The 20,021-nt window shown below is 42.3% G+C and overlaps 1 protein-coding gene across 2 annotated transcripts in view; it reads left to right on the top strand.

The window, feature by feature from the left end:
* The window catches only part of dok6 (docking protein 6), a 382,866-nt gene that overhangs the window by 191,976 nt on the left and 170,869 nt on the right, over window positions 1-20,021 (top strand). For both annotated transcript variants that reach the window (XM_080193779.1, XM_080193781.1), the window contains exon 2: window positions 2,495-2,602. In XM_080193779.1, coding sequence (XP_080049905.1) covers window positions 2,495-2,602 — 108 coding nt within the window. The remainder of the gene's footprint in view (window positions 1-2,494; window positions 2,603-20,021) is intronic.

Genomic DNA, 20,021 nt, shown 5'->3' with positions numbered 1-20,021 from the left:
TCTTCAGAGCCAGGACTCCATTCTGGGATCTTCCCATCCAGAAGAAAGACCAACTGGGATTGTAACATTAGAAACAAGTGAAGTACAGTGTAATTTGCTATTGTAGCTGCTGTTCCCACTGAAAGCTACAGTGATGGCAATGCCATATTCTATCAAGCTTAACCTTTTCTCTCTGACAGTACTGAATCAATAGCAGCCAATGTCTCCTAATGCAGGTTTACTTCTAACTTTTATCATCAGTGTAAATAAAAACCCACAGTAACCTGATCGCTTCTCCACTGGGGCCCCAGAGCTTGTCCATTATGACCGATGAATATTCAATTATTACAGGCATTAAACAAGTTTACTGGGCACCAAGGAAAGATAAATATTGTCTGGTTGCGCAAGAGCCTCAGCATGTTGTGACAAAAGCTTTGATGCACAACTTGGCATTTCGATAATTGCTTCTGGCTAATATACCTGCTCAGCAATTCTTCTTAGTGCTACTCATGACCTTTAGTATAATATGTAAACGCTAAACTGCCTCAGGAGATGGCCAACACTTCACATTAATGCACAATATATGCATTTTTGAATAAAAGACCTACAGACGTGTCACCCTAGCCAGTGTGGAAAGCATCCAGAGTCAGATATCTTGTCTTACACTGAAAGAGAAGCTAAGGGCAACATTAATTGCACAATAGTGACTTACAGGGGAAAAGAAAATCACCAACTTATTATTCTGAAAGTTAATCTATTAGCATCACATGTACATTTATATTAACACCGCAATCAAGTTACTGTTTAAACTCCCTAGCCGGGATTTAATCCAATTTGGGTACACTAAGGGAGAATTCTAACAGTGACCCAACCTGGGATCGAACCCGGGTCCCTGGTGCTGTGAGGCAGCAGTGCTAAACACTGTGCTACGGTTATCATGGTTACCATGACTGAGACTAGCTTTATATTCTAGGTTCATTAATTGAGTTCAAATTCCATCAGCTGCCATGATGGGATTTTACCCATGTCCCTAGAGCATTAGCCTAGGCCTCTGGATTATGTGTCCAGTGACATTACCATCCTGCCACCATCTCCCCCTTATCTATGTCATACATTTGCATATCCACTCTGTTAACCCTTACATGACAAAGTGTAGCTGAAGAAGTGTCCTTGAAAGTAGGAGAACTCTGCTTCAGAATTGTTGGTGGCTAGAATGACTGTCTGATGCAAGGGACTTAAATTGGCCACAATAACAAAGAAAAAAATATTGGCAGCTTTTCTAATACAAAAAAAACAAAGAACAGTACAGCACAGGAAACAGGCCCTTCGGCCCTCCAAGCCTGTGCCGCTCATTGGTCCAACTAGACCATTTGTTTGTATCCCTCCATTCCCAGTCTGCTCATGTGACTATCCAGGTAAGTCTTAAATGATCCCAGCGTGTCTGCCTCCACCACCCTACTTGGCAGTGCGTTCCAGGCCCCCACCACCCTCTGTGTAAAAAATGTTCCTCTGATATCTGAGCTATACCTCGCCCCTCCCACCTTGAGTGCTGGTCACTTACCCATTACCCCTTCAGAAAGAGCATGTATGTGGATGTGGGGGTATATTTTCTAGTCCCATCTGTGGATGGAATATTTGGCACACTATTTATAGGTCCATTCACCTTGGGTGGGAGTTTTTGGTGTTGGACTGGCTTCCAGCAAATCCCACCTGGAGACGAGACCAGGTTTGAATGGAATCCTGTCAAAGATCAAATGACCTGCTGACTTGGGCTGGAATTTTCCAGCTATTTGCACCGTGGGGATCTTCTGGTCCCCCTGATGATGTATCCCCGCCACAGGCTTTCCAGTGGCGAGGGGTACATTCAACAGGAAACCCCGTTGACAATGGCAGGACCAGAAGATCCCGCCATCTGCCAATGGCAGGCCACCTCTGCCTCCGAGAAGCTAATGGGCTGAGTAGAAAATCCCGCCCTTGGTCTCTGCTATTTACAGGAGATGGGGAGAGAGCAGGAGGGGTTTGTACCAGCTGGGTAGCCCGAAGGTATTGGGTGCGGAAGACAGGGTTTGTGATGTGGAGATCCAGATACAAAACTTACTGAAAGAATCTCTCTTCAATTTTGTGCCTCTGTTTCTTTCCCAGCAACCAGCCAGATTGTGGGGAGTGGCTGGTTATAGAGTAGGTGCAAAGCCAGAGCCAGGAATGGGAGAGGAAGGAGTGAAGGAGAGGTGTGGTTGGGTGATGGCGAGGCGGGTGGAGGCATCGACATCATGGGGAATGGAGATCGTGCAGGGGACATGGAGATTAAATAAATGTTTTGCTGACTGCAGTATGAAACCAGAAGAACTTGCTTTTTCCTAAACCATATTTGTGATATTGACTGTGACAATAAATGTTCGGTTTTATAGCTATGACACATGGGACTATATTATCTTCATTATCTTTATGTTCCGATTCTACAATCTTAATGGTGCACTAACCAGGCTTATTTGCATTTGCTTTCTGTCTCTAACAGATTTTCAGGAGGTGTTGGTTGGTATTTAAGAAAGCCTCCAGCAAAGGCCCGAGGAGATTAGAAAAATTTCCTGATGAAAAGGCAGCCTATTTCCGGAACTTTCACAAGGTAGATTTTCTCTGCTTTCTACTGAGTATTATAAGATGGAAAGTATTAACAGGAACTGCAATTTGGCTACTTGGTGGGGTGTCTTGTTGGAATTAAGGTCACTTTATGTCATGAGGCTGGAGTAATTGATTTTGCTTTGGGCACTTGAGCTTTTAGCAGCACGGGAAATTAATTTTTCCCGACACATTTTAAATTGCTGTATCAATTCCTTTTGTTTGTTATGTACCCTTTTATGTGACATTTATATTTGCTGAACTTCACCTAACAGCTTGTTGTAAAGAGGAGTGTCATTTTAAGTTTGTTTTGCTGTGAGTTATGAGTAATAAAGTCCTTTAGTTCCTTGGTTTTTGGGATTGCTGGTGTTAACTAACAATCCCTTCGGCTAGAGTTCAAGAATGTTGATTTTACAACCCGGATAGTGTTCAACACAATGCCCGTTTATCCAACAACTAAAGCCCCCACATATTAGGCAGGCAGCATGCTAACATCATGGGATCAGAACTGAGCCATCTGCAATATTCAATAAGGACAAGTAAAAGGTGTCCTTTTATCTATACATTGAAGCTGTGATTGACCCTGGGCTGGATTCATTGCTCGTGACAGGACTTTTACTGTAAAAAAATTAATAAAAATTAAAAGCAACATTAGTCAAACCCTATTTTTGTAAGTAACTCATACTAACAACTAAAAAACCCCAATTAACTTTTAAATCACCAGAAAATCTCCCTACACGGTTATATTTTACCCTGTCCCTTCAGTCGGCACTTCATTCTCCAGGAACAAAGTGGTCCTTAGCTCCCGAAGGCTTGGTTCTTTTCTTTCCCTTTTCCCAGATAGCACCTTATCCCAGAATTGGCTTCCATGGCAAGGCACAAACTGGAGTTTACCCTTTAGCTAAACTGGGTGAATCTTCTAGTCTTATTTAAATCCTCATACACTCAAATTTTAGTGTCGTGTCAAAAGGCCAAGCACTGTTTAAAAAGCAGGGCTTACTGTCTCTATCTTTATCTGCTTTCTCTCTCCCAGATTCTTACAGACTGATCCTGTCTATGATATTCAATGATATTTTAATGGGATTGAGGGTTATAGATAGACCTGGTAGGTAGGGATATGATTGGCGCAACTTGTGGGCCAAAGGGCCTGTTTGTGATGTAGTGTTCTATGTTCTATGATATTTTCTAAGAAAATCTGCAAACTGATCCTATAATGGCTTCCAATGGACTTTTGCCCTCTCAAAGTCCATCTGCATAGCAGTGTGAATCACACAGACCTTATATCTAAGTAAAAATATTAATTAACTATCCTATTAATCCACAACTTAATGGACTTTTGCCCCCTCAAAGCCCATTTGCATGGCAATATGAATCACGTGGGGCTTATATCGAGGTAGAAATACTGGTTAGCAATCCTGTTAATCCACAATTTAATTCTACCTTGGTATTAAAAAGGCAGTTTGAAGTATAACTGTTTATAATTACTGACTTTTCACCACCTCCCTGGGACTTGGAGACAAATCTAATCTCAGCACAGCTACCCTGATCATTGTTTACATGTGTGAACATCTTGTACCTTTTTGTCAGTAAAACAACCTGAACACTCCTTTAATCTTTTAATAACACACCCATGTTGGTTGTTGGACAGAATTCAGAGCAGATTACATGTTCTGTAATCTGTTAAAATGTTAATCTGTTTAATCTGTTAAAATCTGTTAAACTGTCCAAGGTTAAAGCAACAGTCCGAAAACATGGCAAACTTCCAAACTTCATATTTATAGCAAATTCAGTAACCACTGCAGTCAAACTGTTAAGCTGGGAGGAAATAAAAGAGAAATTACCAGAGAAGTGGGGAAAAGGGAGTCAAAAAATAACTTGAATTTGCTTGGATTTCATTATTCCACCGCATCCACATAATAATTAAGAGTAGTTCTATTTATGATATGTCTTTAAATTAAATTAAGTATTTTGCATCCTTGCAATGAGGTTAAATTTATGAATCAATTTCGCACATTAACATAATAAAAAATTCCTGCAGTGACTTGAACTTAATCCAATTTTAGTGTGGTAAAAAAAAATTAGAATTTTAAACCACAGTATGCAGCAGGAAGTTATTAAAATCCTTCCTCCTGAGAATAAAGCAGTATATGATTACATTAATAGACAGCACAATAACATCCTTTCTGAATATTGAGGATAGATATTTGCATAAGAATTATCCAAGGAAATCAATGTTTGTAATTGTTGTACAGGGGAAAAGAAGGAAAATAATGAGCAATGTGCTTTCAATGTGATGTCAATTAGAGAGCCCAAAGGGAAGAAACTGCAAGGGTCAGGGAAAAGGTAAAAAAACTCTCCTAAAGTGGCATCAGCACAAGAGAAAGAGTTGATTAATGAGTATTTTTTTCCTTTTGTCGAGAAGCAGAGACAAGCATTCATTTTATTAGGTGCTATCTAATAAATCCAGACATAGCAGGGCACTTTTAATGCATGTCCTGTGCCATGTTGGAACTCTGGGATACTTCACATGTTTTGGACAACTACATATGCAGAATGTGTCATCAGCTGAAGGAGCCCAAATCCCAGACTTCAGAGCTTGAATGACAGCTGATATCACTGCGGTGCATCTGCAAAGCTGGGCACTATGTTGGGGGCAGCTTGTGGCCATCCCACTCTTTAAGAGTGTGCAGGAAGAGACGGAAGGGGTGACTGCTGGAAAGATCAGCGAGATCAGATAGGAATTACCCTAGTGCATTTTGCTGTATAACTGCTCTGACTACTGGTGAGGGAGGGGGTGGGTGGTGCAGGGAATAGTGTTAGTTCCTCTGGGGATTATAGCCAGAGTCTTGTCCACTGCTCCATGAGTGCTTCAGCTGTACAATGGAGCAGAAAGAATGTTACTCAGGGAAACAGATACACGTTTCTGTGGCTGCAGACGTGATCCCAGGATGGTGCTACAATCAAGCCCTGAGATATTGCACGACATGTTCCAGTCTGATAAAACAACCATTTACCACGTCTCTCTGTTTTCTGTTCTGAAGCCAGTTTTTCCTTTGTATCCAAGTTGACACTGACCCTCCCATTCCATGAGGCTCAGTTTTATTAATCACATGTGGCACTTTGTCAAACGTTTTTTTTAAATCGATATAAATAACATCCATTGTATTCTCATCATCAACATTGTCACTTCATCAAAAGATTCAACTCAATTAGGAAGCATGATCTTCCCTTTCCAAACCTGAGTGGCTGCTCCTTAATTAATTCAAACCCCTCCAAGAGTCTGTTAATTGTTTTACTTTTGGGGGATTATATTATTAAAAATCTTATGCACCGTTCCCCACTGCCAGTGGTGAAGGAAGTAACCAAAGACAGACTTTACTTGGCAGACTGAAACATTACAGGTATATATATTCTTGATTCCACTGTGCACGTGTGTCAGAAAGAGTTTGTTTATATGTGCTCAAGTATGCACTTAACTTCAATTGATACAATTAAACTGACTGTAGTTGCTTGGAATGACCTTACACGCTTCCTTGAATAAGTATGGCACATTTTCCAATCACCAATTCCCGGGCACTTCTCCCATATCCAGGGAAGATTGGAAGATTATGGCAAGTCCTACTGTTATCTTGACTCCCACTTTCTTTAGAAACCTGGGATGCAAGCCATCAAGACCAGGTGACATATCCACTAGTCTTCCTAATATATCTTACCTATCGGTTGCCACTGTGTAGGGTCCATTCATTTCTCTAAATAGACAAAGATGGACTGATACAAAGTTGAATTTCTTTATTGAACAGACCTTAAAATTAACACATTGCAGAACATGAAAAGACTGGATAGAGAGAGAGAAATATTGGCTAAAGCCAGTCCTGTACGGTCGAAGAACTCAAAACATACTGAACAGGTCTCGAGAACAGACTTGACCCAAAAACAAAAACATAGGGCTATAAACTATAATGTATGTGATTGGTTATCTGTGTTATTGAAATTGTTTGGTACATGCTGTCCCTAGCTGCATAAACAACTTGCAGATGCTGTTTATGAAAAGCTTTGGTTTGGCTTATGAAAAGGCCTATTTCAGATTGCATTGTATTTTCAAAGAATGCAGTCAATTTTTCTAGCTAATCCCAGCATGCCTGCTAAGTTCTAAAATGTGGTCAAGTTAGCTTTAAAAGCTTAGCATTTAAAGGTAATTGCATCGACAGAAATGTCTTGAAATGAAGTCTTTGCGTTAATGAAGTAAACAGAGCTAAACGTACATAGAATCCCTTACACTCCTTCTTTTACCTTGATTTTATTGATGTGGTGGTATATTATAGTTCACTCGCGAAGTCTGAGTTGCTGTGCTAGCATGCATTCTTACAAGCATGTTATAACTTGGGGCTATGAATCCTAATGACAGAGCTGTAATGTTCTGAAGGATTTCTATATACCTGAACTGTTTGGCTGCATTATATGCCTCCTTTGGCCACCAAGTGGGTCTTGAACTCAGAGCTTTTGGGTCAGAGATAAGAACGCTATCCACGGTGCCATGTGCCCACCTCCCAGTAAGCATCAATACAAGATGCTTGTTAAATATTCTAACTTTGTGGTCCACATCAGTATCGATTCATGAAGGATTGAGGTTTAAAGTTGTAACTTGGCTCCTAGTTATTAACTTTTAGTGCTGATTAAGTTAAAGTCCAACTAGATAACATTGGGGTTTCAAATGCTTGAAAAATGTGAACCTATGTGAAATTGAAGTGTATTACAGACTAATTTAAATATAGGATGAGTGTCGTGCAAATAGATTTTTGGAAGCGAGCACAGAAATTAATAATCAAAACCCTTAAGGTTGTAATCTCCAAATTGTTCCGTGTGTTATGTACTGGTGAGTACATAATTAGAAGGTAGTGCAGATGAATGCATGGCTGAAAAGATGCCGGAGGAGAGAGGGCTTGAGATTTCTGGGTTTCTGGACCAGTTCTGTGGCAGATGGACAAGTTGCACATCAACAAGGCCAGGATTAGCATCATTATTGGGCGGATTGCTAGTGTTTTGGTGGGGGTGGGGGGGGGAGCCTTTGAATAATCTTGATGGAGGATTGGAAACAGGAATGGAGGGAAACAAAATTGGGAAAGTTTAGTACAAAAATACACTATGCTGGAAAATCTCAGCAGGTCTGGCAGCATCTGTGGAGAGAGTAGAATTAACGTTTCAAGCCTAGATGACCCTGCATCAGAGCCCATTTTAGAATATTAGCCTTGAGAAAATTAGGAAGTGACTCTGGAAGATGGGAGGAAAGAACAGCTAGAAAATAAAACAAAAATAATCCTCCCCAACAATAAGAGAGGTTTTGAATAGTTTTAACTGCAGTGCATGCTGCATGGCTTCAAGTCAATTGGCAGCTGGGTTAGTAACAGCAGCAAGGGACTGAAGAACATAAGCTGTCATTAATTGTCCACTTAAGGGCCTCAGTAGGTGACAGGATGGGGAAATTGACCATGGACATTCTTGCCCAGAACTTAATTCTTATGGAAGCGGCAAGGTAGCATGGGAGGCAGTGCTGTAGTGGTATTGCCACTGGACTAGTAATTCAGTGATCTTGGGTAATGGTCTAGAGACCCGCGATCAAATCCCACCGTAGCAGATATTGAAATTTGAATCCAGTAAAAGTCTGGAATTAAAATTCTAACGGTAACTGTAAAACCATCCGATTCACAATGTCCTTTAGGGAAGGAAAGATGTCATCCTCATCAGGTGTGCCTCACATGTAACTCATGATCCACAGCTATTTGGTTGACTCTTCACAGAATTACAGAATACTACAGGTCAGAATAGGCCTTTTGGCCCGTTAAGTCTGTACCGGTGCATGAAATGCCCTGACCTGCCCACCTAATCCCACTTGCCAGCACTTGGCTCATAGCCTTGAATGTTATAGCTGCCGAGTATTCATCCAGGTACTTTTTAAAGGCAGCGCATTCCAGACCGTCACCCACCCTCTGAGTAAAATGGTTTTTCCTCAAATCCCGCCTAAACCTTCCAGCCCTCACTTTTAACTTCTGTCCCTTCGTAACTGACCCTTCAACTATCCCTATTCCCTATCCACCCTGTCCATCTCCCTCATAATCTTGAACACCTTGACCAGGTCGCACCTCAGTTTTCTCTGCTCCAATGAAAACAACCCAAGCCTATCCAACCTCTCTTCATAACTTAAATGTTCCATTCCAGGCAGCACCCTGGTAAATCCCCCCACCACCTCCATGATAATTTTCTCTACAGTCTCACAATCTCTCTCCCCAAGTTCCATAACCACCTCTTCATTCTCATAGGTGAAGACAGATTCATTTAACACCCTACCAATGTCCTCTGCCTCCACCCACAGATTTCCCCTTTTGTCCCTAATGGGCCACACTCTTTCCCTGGCTGTCCTCTTTCCATTGATATATTTATTGACTATCTTAGGATTTTCCCTACTTTTACCAGCCAGAGCTTTCTCATATTCCCTCTTTGCTCTCCTAATTGATTTCTTAAGCTCCATCCTGCACTTCCTCTACTCCACAGATGCAGTCCCCTTATATTTATTAAAACCCTCTCTTTTGCTTCGCATTGTATCCTAAATGTCTCTTGCCATCCATCATTCTCTGGGTTTGTTACACTTTCCTATTAATCTTGATGGAGCATGTTGGGCCTGTACTCTTTCCCCCCCCCCCGCCCCCCCCACTACTCTTTTGTAGATGTCCCCACAAGTAACCCGTCCCAATCTACCTTGGCCAGATCCTGCCTAATTTTGTAAAATCTACTCTTCTCCCGATCCAAAAATTTTTCCAGAGCTTGTCAATATTTTTGTTCAGTTCAAATTGATTATGGACAATGTTGTGGTCACTATCACCAAGATGTTCCCCCACCAACACATCAACCACCTGTTCGGCTTCATTTCCCTGAATTAGATCTGGCACAGCTCCTTGCTTTGTTGGATCCTCTACATATTGACCTATGAAGTTTTCCTGGATACATTTTAAGAACTTTACTCCATCTAAGCCCTTAACATGATGGCTATCCCAATTAATGTTGGGAGAGTTGAAATCATCTAATATAATTACCCTCTTCTTCCCTCTTAAATGCCTTCTGAAGTGCAAGGGAAATTAGGAATGGGCAGCAAATGCTGGACCCAACCCACATCCCATGAATGAATGAAAAGAAAGGTTGGGTACACCACCATCCCTGACTACATGCCTTCTTGCCTCTAAAAGAAAATTCTGCCTTTGTCTTTCTCTTCGCAAAAGAGAGAGTTGATGCAGATATGGTTGTCAAAGATGGGGAGTGTGAAATAATTAGTTTGATAAATTTAGTGAGTGTGGAAATATTAAGGAGTTTAGCATCTTTGAAAGTGGATAAATCACAATGCCCAAATGTATCACAAGCGATCAAGAGAGGAAATAGCGACGGCTCTATCATTTTCAATTCTCTCTAGATACTGGCATAGGGCTGGGAGATCGGAAGACAATCCCAAAGCAGCGTTATATAAAATTGGACTAAGGGATAGTCTGTCAGCCTAAACTTGGTGGGGAGTGGTGAGGATTGGGTGGTGGGGGGAGTGGGGCTGTGGGGACTATGGGTGATTGGGAGTGGGGGGAGGGCATTGACAAGTGGAGGTATTGGGGAGTTGGGGGGAATTGAAGAGTGGGGGTCAGGGAGTGGGGATCAAGGGAATAGGGGACTGGGGGTATTGGGGGATGGAGGATTGAAGGGATGGAGGCAGAAGGGAGAGATGAGGGGGGTGGGAGGGATTTGGGGCGGGGGGGTGCAGAAGGGAGTGGGTGGCGATTGGGAGTGGGCACGTGTTGCAAAATTGTGAGATTGAGTTTGTCCAACAGCCATACTCTGCATACCTCTACCAGGGTTCTCTGCAGGTTCTCCTCTGTGACCAAGGGGCACTGAGACTAATTAGAACCCTTTGAGTTGACTCCCGTTGAGTTCAGCTCTTCCTGTGCTGCCTGGGGACTGCAATGAGGAGTGAGTTAAGCTGTATGACTCCGCTACTCGTAGCTTTGAACCTGCTGAACCATTGGGAGGCTCGCTTCAGATTTCCAACCGGCGTGCTGTCACTTTGCGCTATGCTTATTTCTGTCAACCTAAAGGAATCCTGTCCTGGTTCGAACTCCGGACCTACTCACAGCTCACAGTCAATTGGATCAGTTCTTGCCCCACAGTGGCACCTCAGCCTAGCCCTCCGCATTCAAATGATTGAAGTCTAGATTGGGTGGCAAATGATTGAAAAGCAAAGGTAGCTTTGATTGGTGTCAGTGGGTTCAGTTTTCTGCCCATTCGTGAGCTCATTTGATCTTCTTCTGTTTTCTGATGAGTTGTTCTATTGCTAAAGTGGAGCCTCCATAAGTAAGAAAAGTTAGCTGAAACTGGAATACTCTGACATGAAAAGTGGAAAGGAACCATAACGCTGGAGAATTCTGTCAGCTAAAATTACAAAATTATCCGTGCTGCAGTTTTTACTTAACAGGGTAAGAAGTCTCACAACACCCGGTTAAAGTCCAACAGATTTATTTGGAATCACAAGCTTACGGAGGTGATGAAGAAGCAGTGCTCCAGAAGAAACAGTGCTCTGAAAGCTTGTGATTCCAAATAAACCTGTTGTACTTTAACCCAGGTTCAACACTGGCATTTCCACATCATTACTTAACAAGGAGATGGGGGTAAATAATGATTATAGAATTGGAGTGGGGGGGGGGAATCATGGGTATATGTTGGGGATCAAGGTGGATTGGCAGGAGGTGGGTGTGGATGCGTGTGCCAGGGAAGGGGTGGGGGATGAGGGGGAGGGGCGAGCCACATAGTTGATATGAGTATTTACCCACCATTGTATTAATCCTTGAGTAAGCTTCTCTTTAGAGTCAGTTTATTTAAATCACTCAACAGAGAACAATTATAACCTAACGTCAAGACCATGACAAAGAATATAGATTTTCCATTAGAGGAAAATAAATGACTGGCTTCTTTAATATTCCACCAGCCTATTTATGGATTCAGACTGTAACAAGTTATTTACATTTTACTTGAAGTGTTTTTATCCTTTCGTGCCACATCGATTGAATTTTGAGTTTGTTACAGTAATTTGGATAAATAATATGGTATTATCTAAGCACCCTTGGGCATTTTCAATTTGTGCACATTTGAAATGTTTTTGCAGCTAGGTGTTGGGGTTTTAGGGGACGGAGCTTCCTGTCTTCCTTTCTCTCTAATAGGATCCACATAACCTCTATTTCCTTCTAATGTTCGCATTTTTTTTTCCTTTAATGGAATGTTAGGGACACTGGCAAAGTCAGTATTTGTTGCCCAACCCTAATTGCCCTTGAACCGAATGGCTGACTGGGCCATTTCAGAGGGCAGTTTCAGAGTCAACCTCATTGCTGTGGGCAATGTAACATGTAAGCCAGACCAGGTAAGGACAGCAGCTTTCCTCCCCTAGTGAATCAGATGGATTTTCATTCATTGAGTGAATAAAGGGATGTGGGAGAAATGAAGCTACGGTGAAGCTATGGGCCTGGTGCAGGAAGGTGGGACTAGAAAGCGCACCTGGTTGTCCTTGGGCTGGCATGGACAAGATGGACCAAATGGCTGCCTTCTGAGCTGCAACTTTTCTATGGTTCTATGGTGTTACAATCCCAGCTGATGCTACTGGGTGGTGAGGGCCAAGAACGGAACCCAGCTCGTTAGATCATAGCTTGGATGAATAGAATCACAGGAATGCTGATTAACCTTCAACAGAAACATAAAACCATTTATTAAATCAGAAAAGGTCAAATGTGATATAGTGCTCTTTTTTCCCATTATAGCTTCACAGTTGTATACAGATTCATAAAAGTACCACAAGTTACAAAATATATCTTATACACTAATGTCCTCAGCAAGTACACAGTCCCTGTAAACCAACAGGCCAACTGTGCTCAGACACTCCACACTCTGAAACCAAGAGACAGATGCTCACTCAGTACTTCTGTGCATTTCCCTATCAAAATGTCCCAGATGTTTGTTGCGTTGTGAGCCAACTGGTCTCATTCTTAGTTCCACATGACTGTTTCTAGACCTGGAATTATAGAATCATACAGCATGGAAGAGACCCTTCAGCCCATCAAGTTTGCATTGGCATGTGAGAAACACCTGATCTTGCACCTAATCCCATTTACTAGCACTTGGCTCATAGCTTTGAATATTATGACGTGACAAGTGCTCATCCAAGTACTTTTTAAAGGATGTGAGGCAATTTTCCTCTACTATTCTCCCAGATAATACTTTCTAGACTGACTCCACCCTCTGGGTAAAAAGTTTTTCCTCACATTCCCCCTAAACCTCCTGCCCCTCACCTTGAGATTATGTCTCCTCATGATTGATCCTTCAAATGAGAGGAACAGCTGCTCCTTCTCCACTCTGTCCATGACCCTCATAATCTTGTACATCTTGATCCAGTCCTCAGTCTTCTCTGCTCCAACCAAAGCAACACAAGCCTACCCAACCTCTCTTCATAACTTAAATGAAGAGACTTCCCTCGCAAAGAATGCACTCAGAATTTTCCCTCAAACACTGCTTTCTCTCAATGCTTTTACCATGGATCCCTCTCCAGGATTTCTGTATCTCCTTTTGTGTTACTCTGCCTTGGATTGCCACATGCATTTAAGCTCCCATGCAATTTCCCAGCCATGCCAACGAAACTATGTTGCTTTACAGACTGTATTAAGATGTCACCTCTGATCTCTGGCTCTGATTTGCCTCTGATCTCTGGCTTCTCATCTAACTGACTGTAAAGTATGTTTCTTTCAGCTGTCTCTTTAATTCCAGACACTTTCTCTGCTTTTTACTCGAATTTTCCTGAACAAGACCTCATTCAACTTCTTGTTCTTTGTTCCTTTGAATTATGTTTTCCTGAAACATACTTATGTCCCCACACACTGATTTTGGGGACTTTCTCTTGTTCTTTTGTGAGGTTTTTCCCCCTGCTGTTCCATTTGTCCGGTTTCTTTGATACCAGCTTACAAGTCCTTACTATTCTAGGATGGCCCCTAGTTGCTAAGCAACAATCCAGTTTTCCTATAGGTGCTGCTCATTTTCATATCATAACCCCGATTACCATGCATGCATCTAAACCAAACTAAAGTAATTTAACCCTTTCAAGTACCAAAACACAAAAAATGAATTTACCTTTTAAAGCTGCACTATATTTCTGATACCCACTAATACCGATTATTTAAATCCACCTCTATTTCCTAACAGCTGTCAGCCATGGTCTTTTCAAATGTAAGACCATATGATGTATTTCTTATTCTTATTTCTCACGTTGCTTACCCTTGGATGCATCAATGTCGCTCCCTGTGGGAGTGGACACTACATTCTCACTACCCTTTGGGTAAAGACATTTCTCCTGAATTCTCATTTAATTTCTTGGTGACCATCTCATATGGTGGTCTCTAGTCTTACTCTTTTTTGCAAGAGGAACCATTTTTTCTGTGTCCAAAATCTTTCAGAATTGCAAAGACTGCCACAAAGTTACCCTTTAACTTTCTCTTGTAAGGAGAAAATAGACTTAGTCTCTTCATAAAGATCTGCTGTGTAAAAGCTTTGATATCAATCAAAGATAAGGCCATCTGCAATTGTATCCTTGTATCATTTACTGTCCAAAACCTCTTCCATGTTCCAATTCTACCCAATCAGATGTGCTGCCTAAAGCAGAGTTGCCAACCACCAACGGTAACTGCTAATAATACGTGGGAAATAGTGGACCACAGCCGAAGATCAGTGAGATGGGATGGGGTCATGGGAAATGGAGCGGGGGGCGCCAAGGGCAGGGTGACTTTCAGCAAGCATCTCTCCGCTCAATGCAGGGTCTCTCGATCAGGAGCTGAGTGCCATATGAGGGATCCCATCCTCTCTCTTACCCCCCACCCCCCAGCCTCTCACCACCACTCCTGTGAGCATGCAATCTTTTAAACTACTCCATTCATGGCTGGCAAATGTCAGCCATGGCATGCTGAGGTCCTGAGCTGTGTATTAATTGTCCACTTTGATTTATTATTGTCACATGGATTAGTACGCAGTGAAAAGTATTGTTGGACAAGGCATACCGTTCATAGAGAAGGAAAAGAAAGGGTACAGAATGTGGTGTTACAATCATAGCTAGGGTGTAGAGAAAGATCAACTTAATGCAAAGTAAATCCATTCAAAAGTGTGACAGCAGCAGGGAAGAAACCGTTCTTGAGTCGGTTGGTATGTTACATCAGACTTTTATTATCTTTTCCCCGATGGAAGAAGGTGGAAGAGAGATTGTCCGGGGTGCATGGAATCCGTGATTATGCTGGCTGCTTTTCCGAGACAGCAGGAAGTGTAGAGGGTCACTGGATGGTAGGCTGGTTTGCGTGATGGACTGAGTTTCGTTCATGACTCTTTCTAGTTTCTTGCAGCCTTGGGCAGAGCAGGAGCCATACCAAGCTGTGATATAACCGGAAAGAATGCTATCTATGGTGCATTTGTAAAAGTTGGTGAGCGTCATAGCCAAATTTCCTTAGTCTTCCGAGAAAGTAGAGGCATTGGTGGGCTTTCTTAACTATAATGTTGGCATGGGGGCTCCAGCACAGGCTTCCTTCCTGTCCCAGGCTTAATTGCTTTGGAGGTAAGAAAGGCTGTGGAACCTCAGTCCACCACCCTCCTGTCTAATTAAATGACCTCCCTCCACCAAACCCACCTTGGGGCAAGGCATTACATTTTGCCCAGTAATTTCTGCACTTGCTAGTTTTCTGAACTGTATCTGCACCTCCACCTTGGTTTCCGAGGCCTCAGTAAAATCATCAGTTGCTCTTACCCTGGTCATTCCCTCAGTTCAGACCTCGTCATCACCTCTTTAAGTTCAAGCGCTTAAGGCTCAAAGCTGATAAAGGGTCATCTGGACTCGAAACATCAGCTCTTGTCTCTCCTTACAGATGCTGCCAGACCTGCTGAGATTTTCCAGCATTTTCTCTTTTGGTTTCAGATTCCAGCATCCGCAGTAATTTGCTTTTACACAAAGTGGGAATTTAGCGTGGCCCATGCACATAACTAACGCATCTTTCAGGCTGTGGGAGGAAACCGGAACACTCGGAGGAAACCCATGCAGACACGGAGAGGACGCTCAGACTGCGTAGGCAGTGACCCAGGCTGGAAATCGAGCCCGGGTCCCTGGTGCTGTGAGACAGCAGTGCTTGCCGTTACGCCACCCTATCTCTTTAACTAAGCTTTTGGCCATCTGCTGCTAACTATCACCCCATGTGGCTTGGTATCTTAGTTTGCTTTGGCATGCTCCTTTGAAGCAGCTTGGTATATTTAACTGTGTTCACAGCACTATATCAGTTGTTAGTTTATACTACAACCATCACTTTACTCTTGCATACTCTTGATTACTTCTTCAAAAAAAATGCTTTATATCTGTTTGCTGTTCTTTAAAACTCATTGTTCATTTTGCTACTGTTGTTAGCATTCATATAAGCTCTGCTTTAAATATTATATTGTCTCTCACACTTTGTTTACCAGCGTTCTTGCACAAATGGAGTTCTTGCCCTTTATGAAATGTAATGGGTCTTGTACTGTGCCAAGTATTACAGGGAACAGCCTCATGCCTCATTTGTAGTCTCATGTATTGCTAATTCTTCTCAGCCTGCTGATGCTAGTTGCTGCCTCAACCTTTGAGGGTGGCAAGATGGTACAGTGGTTGGCACAGCTGCCTCACAGCATCAGGGACCCGGGTTCGATTCCTAGCTTGGGTCACTGTCTGTGTGGAGTTTGCACGTTCTCCCTGTGACCACGTGGGTTCCCTCTGGATGCTTTGGTTTCCTCCCACAGTCTGAAAGACTTGCTGGTTAGGTGCATTGGCCATGCTAAATTCTCCCTCAGTGTACCCGAACAGGCGGCAAAGTGTGTCAGGGGATTTTGACAGTAACTTCACCGCAGTGTTAATGTAAGCCTACTTGTGACACTAATGAATTAAACATAAATATCTTAAAACTTAGTAGACTTAAACTTTCCCAAACTTAAAACCATTGTTGATGACTCACCCTTTTCCCTCTGAAACTCAATGTCAACTTAAATCATGTTATGGTTCCTGTTATCCAAGTGCATCCTTGATGTTAGGTGGTTGACAAGCTTAAGCTGATGACTCATAACTAAATCTACCATGGCCTGTTCTCTTCTTGGTTCAAAAGCTTGTTCCAGCGAGTTGTTTCAAATACACGAAAAATGTTCACTACCATTGGAACTGATGCTGTTCTGCTTCTCCCAGTCCAAGTAAAAATTAAAGCCTGACAGTTTAACCACTGTGTTTTTGCAAATTGCTTCTCTGATCCCGTTAACTGATGTGGTGAGTTATTTTGTCAGTTCTATCAAAAAGTTTGCAGACTTCCAAAGTCTTTCTTATTATTTTCAGTTCCAAACTTTTGCCCTACTCACCATCATAATAGCCTTGGTTTCCATTAGCTGCTTACATTCTTTCAGTTGAATAAAACGGGAGTTACTACATAGCCATGCAATAGTTCCTTATCATATTAGCTGTAATTGGCCAGTTTGGTGTTATTAGCAGGAACTCAGGTGACTCAAGCCATCCAGAATAGGAAGGTACAGAAATTGTTTCCTACTCCATGTTGATTTGCTGTGTCGAAGATGCGGAACGTTGCAAGTGGCCTTTATTAGACCTTGGAAATTCAGCCAGCTCCCGATTTCCATCCATTGACCACCCCAACTGGAATTGCAGCTGTGTGTGGCAAGCAAATGCAGGATACATTTCAACTGTAATCCCTGTAATGATAAATAGCCTATTCACCGTCACTCTCAGGGCACATGCGTGCAAATATTGGCAATTCGTCATGCTACTGGAGGATGGCCATCAGTCATAAGTCAGTTCTTAGGAAGAAATCAATGTCTTCAACAGAAGGAAATGGGAGGAAATTAGCAAACACATAGATTACTGAGCTCCATCAAGAATCCAACATTAGAAACTAGAATGCTGAGTTAGAGACTAGAGTGCTGAATATTAATAAAGGAAACTATGAAGATATGAAGCGTGAGTTGGTCTTGATAGATTGAGGAGAGTCACTTAAAGTGATGACAGTGGATAGGCAATGGCAAACACTCAAGGAACGCATGGCGGAACTGCAGCAATTGTTTATTCCTGTCTTGCATCAAAGCAAAATGAGTAAGAAGGCCAATCCATGGCTTACAAAGGAAATTGGAGATAATATCCAATCCAAGGAAGAAGATTGACCAAGAAAAATAATAGGTCTGAAAATTGGGAGCAGTTTAGAATTCAGCAAAGAAGGACAAAGGGATTCATTAAGAAGGGGAATATATTGTACGAACGTAAGCTTCCAGGGAACGTAAAGACTGACACTAAAAGCTTTTATAGATATGTGAAGAGAAAGAGGTTGGTGAAGACAAATGTAGGTCCCCTACAGACAGAAATGGGGGAATGTATAATAGGGGACAAAGAAATGGCTGAACAACTGAATACATACTTTGGTTCTGTCTTCACAGAAGAGGACACAAATCAGATACCAGAAATGTTGGAGAATGCAAGATTTAGTGAGAGGGGAAAACTGAGGGAGATCAATATTAATGGAGAACTAGTTCTGGGAAAATTGATGGGATTGAAGGCGAATAACTCCCCAGGGCCCGATAATCTACACCCCAGAGTACTTAAGGAAGTGGCTTTAGAAATGGTGGACGCATTGGTGGTCATCTCCCAGGATTCTATAGACTCTGGAACAGTCCCTGCAGATTGGAGGGTAGCGAATGTCACTCCAATATTCAAAAAGGAAGGTAGAGAGAAGACAGAGGAATTATAGACCAGTAAGCCTAACATCAATAGTAGGGAGAATTCTCAAAACCATTATATAGGAGTTTATAGCAGAGCTTTTAGAAAGCAGTGGCAGGACCAGACAGAGTCAGCATGGATTTATGAAATGGAAATCATGCTTGACAACCCTGTTGGAATTCTTTGAAGATGTAACTAGCAGAGTTGACAAAGGGGGAGCCAGTCGTTGTGGTTTATTTGGACTTTCAAAAAGTGTTTGACAAAGTCCCACACAAGAGATTATCATGCAAGGTTAAAGCGTATGGGATTGGGGGAAATGTATTGAGATGGATAGAAAACTGATTGGCAGACAGGAAACAAAGAGTAAGAATTAATGGGTCCTTTTCAAATTGGCAGTAACTAATGGGGTGCCACAGGAATTGGTGCTGGGACCTCAGCTATTCACAATATATAGTAATGATTTGGATGTATATGTAACATCTCAAACTTTGCAGATGATACCAACTTAGGTGGGAAGGTGACAAGGATGCAGAGACCCTTCAGCATCATCTGGATAGATTGGGTGAGTGAGCAAATCAGTGGCAGATGCAGTATAATTTGGATAATTTGAGATTATTCACTTTGGAAGCAAAAACAAGAAGATAGATTACTATCTGAATGGCTGTAAATTGGGAGAGGGGAGTGTGTATCGGAACCTGGGTGACCTTGTACACCAATCATTGAAAGTAAGCGTACAGGTGCAGCAGGCGATAAAGAAGGCAAATGGTATGTTGACCTTCATTGCGAGAGGTTTTGGGTACAGGAACAGGGATGTGTTGTTGCAATAATACAGGGCTTTGGTGAGGCCACACCTGGAATATTGTCCGCAGTTTTGGTCTCTTTTTCTGAGGAAGGGTGTTCTTACTCTCGAGGGTGTGCAGTGAAGGTTTACCAGGCTGATTCCGGGGATGGCAGGACTGATATATGAGGAGAGATTGACTAGGTTAGGATTGTTTTCACTGGAGTTCAGACGAATGAGGGGGGAATATCGTGGAGACTTATAAAATTCTAACAGGACTAGACAGGGTAGATGCAAGGGGAATGTTCCTGATGGTGGGAGAGTCCAGAATCTGGAGTCACAGTCTGAGGATTCAGGGCAGACCATTTAGGACAGAGGTGAGGAAACATTTCTTCACCCAACAAGTGGTGAGCCTGTGGAATTCAGTACCACAGGATGTAGATGATCCCAAAACGTTGAATGTGTTCAATGAGGTAGCACTTGGGGTGATCTAAAGTTATGGGGAGAAAGCAGGATCAGACTATTGAGTTGGATGATCATCCAATGAATGATGGAGCAAGCTTGAAGGGCCAAATGCCCATCTCCTGCTCCTACCTTCTATGTTTCTATTTGAATTCTGATGAATATCAAAGGGATTATCTGAAGATTGCACCTTTCAGATGTTAAATCAAGTCTGACTTGGCCCTTAAGTTGGTTGTGACGTGTCCCATGACACCTCTTTGAAGAAGCACAGTTCCTAATGCATCATGGCCAATATTCATCCCTAAACCTATACCATAAACTAACAGGCCAGTCATCTCCCTAGTGTTTGCAATGCACAAATTG

Source organism: Carcharhinus amblyrhynchos, chromosome 8, assembly GCF_965287045.1.
Source record: "Carcharhinus amblyrhynchos chromosome 8, sCarAmb.v2.hapA, whole genome shotgun sequence".
Taxonomy (NCBI): domain Eukaryota; kingdom Metazoa; phylum Chordata; class Chondrichthyes; order Carcharhiniformes; family Carcharhinidae; genus Carcharhinus; species Carcharhinus amblyrhynchos.
The sequence above is the reverse complement of the archived record's forward strand: the minus strand, read 5'-3'. Positions and strand labels throughout refer to the sequence as shown.